General features: G+C 31.1%; 1 protein-coding gene across 1 annotated transcript in view; it reads left to right on the plus strand.

Annotated features, from left to right (window-relative positions):
• LOC106478189 (dnaJ homolog subfamily A member 2-like) overlaps window positions 1-7,810 on the plus strand; it is a 28,594-nt gene that overhangs the window by 7,448 nt on the left and 13,336 nt on the right. The window contains exons 2-3 of the mRNA XM_013938715.2: window positions 2,671-2,730; window positions 6,905-7,007. Coding sequence (XP_013794169.1) covers window positions 2,671-2,730; window positions 6,905-7,007 — 163 coding nt within the window. The remainder of the gene's footprint in view (window positions 1-2,670; window positions 2,731-6,904; window positions 7,008-7,810) is intronic.

Genomic DNA, 7,810 nt, shown 5'->3' on the forward strand with positions numbered 1-7,810 from the left:
GTAACTTCTGTATTGTTAGCCAGGCATGGCTGAAAGGCCAATATAATAAAAATAATAAATATATATATATATATATATATATATGTATAATGTTATGAGATTTCAGCTATTTAATCTAAACATTTATGTTTTCATGTTATTTGTGTTCCTTCTAGGATGAAAGAGGCATAATTTATATTTATTTCCTAATTTCTTTATGGTGGTTGCAAGATTGGTCAAATCTACTGAACCCGTACAGATATTAATTGCTGAAAATAACAGATAAAATATAAAGTTTTTTCTTAAAGAACATTTGATAACTATCTTTACATTATAAAGATTTTGCATGTGAAATTGAAAAATTTTCTGATGCATAAAAGTATTTTTAATCTTAAAATGAATTTTTCTTTGCATGATGGATAGGCAACATGCAAAAAGAAAAAAATAGACATGAGAAAAACATTGCATATGAAAGCATTGTAATGTTTACTGATAATCTGCTAAATTTAATTAACAATCACATACTAATTTAAAAGTTATAGCATGAAAACTATAACAAGCACAAAATGGTTACAGGTCCGAGCCCGTGCTGAAAGAGTTAATAAGCATGTTACCAGATTTCTTTTCTACATGAGTGGGATGAAGTTGTAAAATTATGTAAGGAGTCCAGTAAATGTCTTTTTTTTTTTCTTCTGTGTATTGATGTACCAAATCCAATAGTGTTACAGTTAATGAAGATGTCTAGAAATGTAAATTATTATTATTTTCAACTTTGCAAGTAAATTTACAAAACATCCTATGGTACAGTCCAGAGCAGAGATGCTGAGATCTTTGTTGTACTATAGTTAATTTCAGGTCCCTGTAAAGTCATTTAAACTTCCCAGTTAGTGTGTGAAACATCTTCAGTGTTAAAGTTTGTGTGTGTGTATCATATATAATTTTTTTTTTCTTTAGCTGATTTCCAACAAACTTCTTTCAATACTTTTGGGGTCTCATTGAAAAACATATGGTCATATCTTCGTAACTGTCATTTAGCAAAGGCTTTAATACTGGTCACATTTAACATAATAAAATTCCATTTTTATAGGATTAGCCTGACTTCTATTGTTGGCAGGGTTTTTATATATGTTTTCAGAATTATTTGAAAAGTTTTCTGTTAATTGATGGTTTTATCAATGTTCTCACCCCATCCCCTAAACAATTAATTGGGATTTTTAATAGCATCCCTAACTTTTTGGATGAGGTTACTCTGGTTTGTTATTTTATTTGAATTTCCAAAAGCCTTTAAAAATGCCTCACAAGATAATGATTAGTGAGTTGGGTACTTAAGTTGTTGGTGAAATTTTACCTTAGTGATGAAAAACTTGATAAATGGGCAGATTTATAGTTGGGAAAATGTTACTAGAGGTTACCACTTTTTTATTTATTTTTTTAGGCTTTAAGTTTCTTTATTTGTATTAATGATTTAGGTAACTTTTTGAGCAGTAGAATTTACAAATTTGCTGATGATACTGAAATCCTAGAAAGATTAGTTTTTTTTGAAATCAGTAATAGCATTAATAAATTGGCAGAACATGAAGAGCAATGTATTTGCTTCCCATAGAGCTTCTCCCCTAGATTTTTGGCAACTTCCTGTTTTCATTGCAGGAAGGTTTATTATAAGGTTTACATCAAGGAATAAATACTAAGTGGACACGATTTACAAAATGTTGCAGTTGACATAAGGTCCTTGGGAACATTCCTCTTTTTGTAGTCTGAAAGATGCACGATTTATTTAAACATGCACATTAGGGATGTCTGGGCATGCTGATTGTCAAAATCTGATCCTGATATTAGTAGATCTAGAGTGCATTGATCCAATATTTCATTCAGATTGCAGGTGTAACCAACTAGAATAAGTTTTGGAAGCCTACATGCACTTTTTTTGTTTTTGATGTTTAAAGTTATAAACTTGTAGTATGATTTATCTGATGATGAATATTTGTGTGATTTATTTAAATTATTTTCAATGTTGTTGGGTTTGTGCAAGTTAGCATAACCTGCATGCATGGGTGGGGGTCAAAGTGTACATGCCACAATCTTTTAATGCTATTCAACATGGTATTTTATATCATAGTTATCAACTATTCATTTTACCCTACATTGGTGATGTGGCAACAGTTCAGGGTAGATGAGAGTAAGTACCAGTTACAGCATATATTGAAAACACGGTAGATATGCATTTGGGAGTTTCTTGAGGTTAAGCAAACACAATATACAAGCTGTATGATGAACCAAAGTATTTTTATTATGCACATGAACATCAACTTATAGGCATATCTTTGAGTATTGATACATTTGTGACACATTTGATTTATTGTGTACAACAGATTTGTACACTGTTCTAAAAGTTTACCACGCTTCATGTAGATACACAAGGTAAATTTGGAATTATAGATACTTTCCTTCTCTAGTTGACTGACTCTGTGCACATTTAAAAAAAAAGTAAATTGAAGAATGGTATTATTTTAATGAAGGTTGACGTTAGTAAGATGAAATGTCTTGTCATGTTTTCCTTTTGTTAAACCTTGTTCAGTTTCTAGCCACTTAGTAGATATATGTGTTTATAATTTGTGGCTAATGTCTTATAGAATTCTTTACATAATATATGTATGTGTGTAATATACATTTTTTTTTTCTCTCATATTTTAGTCTTACCGTAGGCTTGCCAAAGAATACCATCCAGACAAAAATCCCCAAGAAGGAGAAAGAGTAAGGAATCACTTCAACTTTATATATTTTTGAATCATGCAATATGTTACTAATCCAGATATTAATACAATCTGAACTTCTTTTTTTTTAACCCCTTCACCGTGGCCGGGACGTATATTTCCCAATGCACTGGTATATATACGTCCCAGATGCAGTGAATGGGTTAAGTCATAAGATCTATTCTGTGATGTTTCCAGTTCTGTTAATATTTGGTTCCAACTTCTATTACAGTTAAGTGATACCATAAGCAGCTTATGTTACTGTTATACTAGTATTATTGGATTCTGTAGTATTGGTTTTCAAACATGGTGACTTGACTTGGACCTGTCTTACCATTGTATTCACATGCGTTATTTAATTAGTCAGATAAATATATTTATTTCATAGCATACAGGCCAACATTCACTTAATATGTGGACAACAAGGAACTATTTGGTCTTTCATGGCTGTTGTGCACACCAACCCTTGAGAAAAGTAAACAATTAAGCCCATCTTTCATTATTCAAGAAATCATGAATTCCCATTTTAAACTCCAGTAAACTACTGTTTTAGTGTAGAATAAAACAATTAATTGTGAAACACTAAGATGAAAATGCTTCAGACAACAGCCCTTCATTAGGTTTCTAGCCATAAATCAGTCACCTTGTTAGAAAAATAAGAGCCTTAATTCAAGTCTAGTCTGTCTTTTCCACATCTTAAACTTTTATTCTTTGGTCTTGTTATCCGCAGAATTTAACACAAAAAATTGGAGGCCTTTCTCTTATCAACTCCCTGGATAATCTTGTAAACTTCAATACAATCACCTTCTATCCTTCTTTTTTCAAGAGAAAATTAGTTAAAAGGTCTTAACTTATCCCTATAATTAACCCCTCCATCTCCAGATTCATCCAAATAGGTCACATTTGAACCCTTCTCAATAAGTCAATATCCTTTCTTGGATAAGGATACCAAAACTGTATACAGTATTCCAAATGAGGCCTATAGAGAGAAATACCATTTTGACTTGTAATCAGTATATCTATAAATACATCCTAAAATTCTAGTGCTGTAATGCCTCCACATTCTCAGTACAGCTAGAAATACTCAAGAGTTTAATGTCATGAGCATACTTTAATAATTTACTAATTGTGCCCATATCCGTATCATTAATGTAACAGATTAGTAAAGTAAGGTTACCCTTTTGTTAATCCATGCTGGCTTTTTTTTACAATATTTCAATAAATTCTTTTGTAAAGCTTTTTTTTTTTTTTGCAAACTTTATAGAAGTTTTCCCACTAGTGAAGTAAAACTAACCGGCCTGTGATTTCTAGGGTGACTTTTATCATTCTTTCTTAAAAATAGAACTAACATTAGTAAATCTCCAAGCCTCGGGCACCTGCCCACTAGGTGTTGTCCTACTCAAAAATTAAAGAGAGAGGCTCACACATCTGATATTTGACTTTCTTTAAAACCAGTTCTCATTATATCATAGTCTTCCAATTCAACTTGTGTCCTAAACTCATCCATTTTGTCAATCCTGAAACAAAGTATGGTAATTGAGCCAGCCAAGCCTGTTTTATGGTAAGTTAACACACACACACACACACACACACACACACACACACACAATGGATCATCTTTACAGTAAAATGCATTCTTATAAAACTAACTGTATCCAGTTCCTGTGTTGCTTCCTTAAGTTCTGCTCCAAGTCTTCATCCTGTAGTAGCTATCTTTTAACTTTTCTTCAATTAAGCATGCTTTGCAAGTGTTGCGTACATAACACTCCTAGCACCTAGTACACCCTATAAACTCCACCCTTCTTATCCCTGAAGTACCTCTAACCATGTTGAATTTCATAAGTCTTTATTCTCTGTTTCCAGTCTACTCGTACAATAAATCTATTTTTAACTAAAATTGAGCTCTGGCACAGTTTATAGATTAACAATAATAACACTAAAATCCCCTGTTTACTGATACTGTTACTTACTACTGTAACTACAATGTACCCTTATTTTTAATTGCACAACTAATTGCTAATTAAATTAATTTACTAATGTATTAAATTCTCAGCAGCTACCTAATTACTTGTCTAAGGTATAATAACTTTAGTATCTTAGAACCTAATATTACTGCTACTACTACCTCAAAACAAGAAGTCAAGTTTAAGGATATAGTAGTATTAAGCCTAATGTTGTAACTTTAGGTTTAGCTATAACTGGTGTTATAAAACCTGTGTCCAATCCTAATTAATCTAACTAAAATGGCTACTGTAAATTTTGATAATAGCAACTTAATACTTATACAGGAAAACATTATAATCTACATCTACCTACAAGTATATATAATTTTTCCTTCTCAGTTCTAAAAAAATATTACATTTGTCCATTACTCTCAATAGCTCCATCTACAGTCCTAGAACCAATACACAAGGGAATTGTAAAGATATTTAATTACAGAACTCCAAGACTTACTACAAAAATATTATTTATGCTAGGTTATATGATACAACACAGCCAAGGATGAACATCATTCTTTGGTGAAAGGTAAGTAAATATTTTATAGATGAATTGTGTCATTACAATTCATATACATGTGAAAGACTATAAGTAATGTAGTTTTTAACAAACAGTTTCACTACCAGGGGTGACTTAAGAGTGGATAAAGTGACATGGTAATAAGGAAGGAAAATTCTAGAAGAGATGAGCCAGTAGTGAAGTGGTTAATATGAAATACTTAATGAGTATCTTTAAAACTAGAATTGTTCACTAAAAGGTTTTTTTTTTAACTACTGTAGTACATTTTAATTATGTTTCCTAATAGATAAAAAAATTTAATTGCTATTATTTTACTCAATTCCTTCTAAAATTTAATAAAATAGTATTTTAACTTTTGGCTAGAATTGACTAATTTGCTAAGATATTTTAACAATCAAACAACTTCAGGAACTGAATTTAACTAAATGTTTTTTGCTTAGAAATGGTAAGCTTTTTTACAAATACCCATTTAGTACTTCTAAAAGTGTGATTCTTTTATTGTTGAGAATGTCTTTCAGTGAGACCTAATTTGGATTTACATATGTACACAGAAATGGAAACTTTTATAATGCAGAATGCAAACCAGTTAAAAGATGATCAGAACTTGCAATGTTGTAGTTATAATAATAATAATAATAAACCAAAAACAACTGGTATAAAATCATGTCAAATACTTCTGTTCATTGTTATGCAAACTGGGCATGAGATGGTGGTCACTCTTGGTATCTGGAAAGTCATTTGGTTTATGGCTACACGGTCTTGTCTCTTTGAAATGAATCTCAGTTTTAAACCATGATTAGACATCAGACAAGACAATTAAATGTTTCATTCTTGTGGAGAGCCATTAGACAAAAGGAATCCAGCCAAATTATAGGCTGTTAAGAATTGCTATATAATTGTTCAAGGCTATGATTTTTTAAATTTAGACATTTATATTGTTTTTGGCTAGAGGAAGTTTTAATTTCAAATGATGAGCATGTAGCAATAAATGACTAGAACTTTCTTAAAAGTGTAGGAATTTATTTTGAAAGTATAAAAATGTGAGTTAAACAACAGTAGGTTGGTGGGATTGTTGATTTGATAATACAGTCTGCCAATTAATTCAGTGCTGCAGATTTTGAGTTTGTGTATTTAACGAAGTAATAGAGGTACAAGAAATACTATTGTTTATGTATGGAGAAAACTAGCGTGTAAGTTATTGTTTAGCCTTTCTGGAGTTAGATTTATTGCTACTTACATGAATTTTGTATAAGTTGTGTTATAGAACACGTAGTTGGAGAGAGAAAAAAAGCATTTTCATTATCACTAAGTCGACTGGATATTGCATTATTTTTATTGACTAATCCAAAAAAAATTGCCCAACATGAGCAACTTCTACAATGTCTAAGTCACTTATGATTGAGCTTCTAATATATTTTTGTCACATTAAATTACTTTTCCAATTGAACAACTTTCAGACAAAAAAAAGTTAGAGAATTTTTTTATTTTTAGAAATTTTTAGCTGTTTTAAGAGATATATGCATGTGGCAGAGATGGAGGCTATCAGAATAGTTTCCTTCATGTGGAGAAATTTTTATTCACAAAAAATTGTATTTAATAATTACTGCAATGGCTGTATGCAGTTTTTGTAAACTTTTATAACTTGTTTTTTCTTTCAGTTTAAAGAGATCTCCTTTGCATATGAAGTGTTGTCAGATTCAAAGAAGAGACAGATTTATGACAGTTATGGAATTAAAGGCCTACAAGAAGGTCATCATGTAGGTGAGCTGCATTTTGTGTATTGTATTCATCAGGCCTAGCTGGCAAACTTGAATATTTTTGTTTTGAGTTCTTGTAAAACTACACTCCTATCAGTGCATATCCTAAATAGTGCTGGCTTCTGAGAAAAGCGGGTTCACTAATCATTATGTCGGGTGAGGCTGACGGGGATCTTAATACCAACTGTGACAATATTGGATTTGTGTTTTTATTCATTTACTCCAACAATACTGGATAAGGTTGTCATTTAAAAGCGTAGAAATAAATATAAATTAATTTCAGTGATAACAGCAACTTTTCTGTCAATACATGTTCATCCAATATCATTAATGCCATATGTGCCTGCAGATATTTCACTGTAGCAATCTCAGAATGAATCATATGTGTGCTGCTGTAAACTTTCTAACTGCATCCTATTCAGTCTGTAATTTATTAACCCTTTTCCCATAATTTTATATTTATTTATGTGTCTCATAGTTTTCATTGTTGTATGAACTAAGGAAACTGTTTAAATGAATGTTTGAACAGTTTGGCCAAATGTCTTAACCATATATTTGGTATTCATCATCACATTGAAACATTCTCCATTAAATCTCTAGTTTTAATTTTCCATCATTAAAGTAAAATGACAATACAGAGAGTTGAAACAAAATGTTTTAACTACCTATCCACCTATTAAAACTCGTATACATTCTTGTTTTAGCACTTGCCTTACATTTGTTACTGTTACTTTATAATTTTTCCAAAAATAGGTTTCCACACTCTCTCTCTCTCTCACACACACACACACACACACACACACACAC

The sequence above is a fragment of the Limulus polyphemus genome, unplaced genomic scaffold, assembly GCF_000517525.1.
Source record: "Limulus polyphemus unplaced genomic scaffold, Limulus_polyphemus-2.1.2 Scaffold187, whole genome shotgun sequence".
Classification (NCBI taxonomy): Eukaryota; Metazoa; Arthropoda; class Merostomata; order Xiphosura; family Limulidae; genus Limulus; species Limulus polyphemus.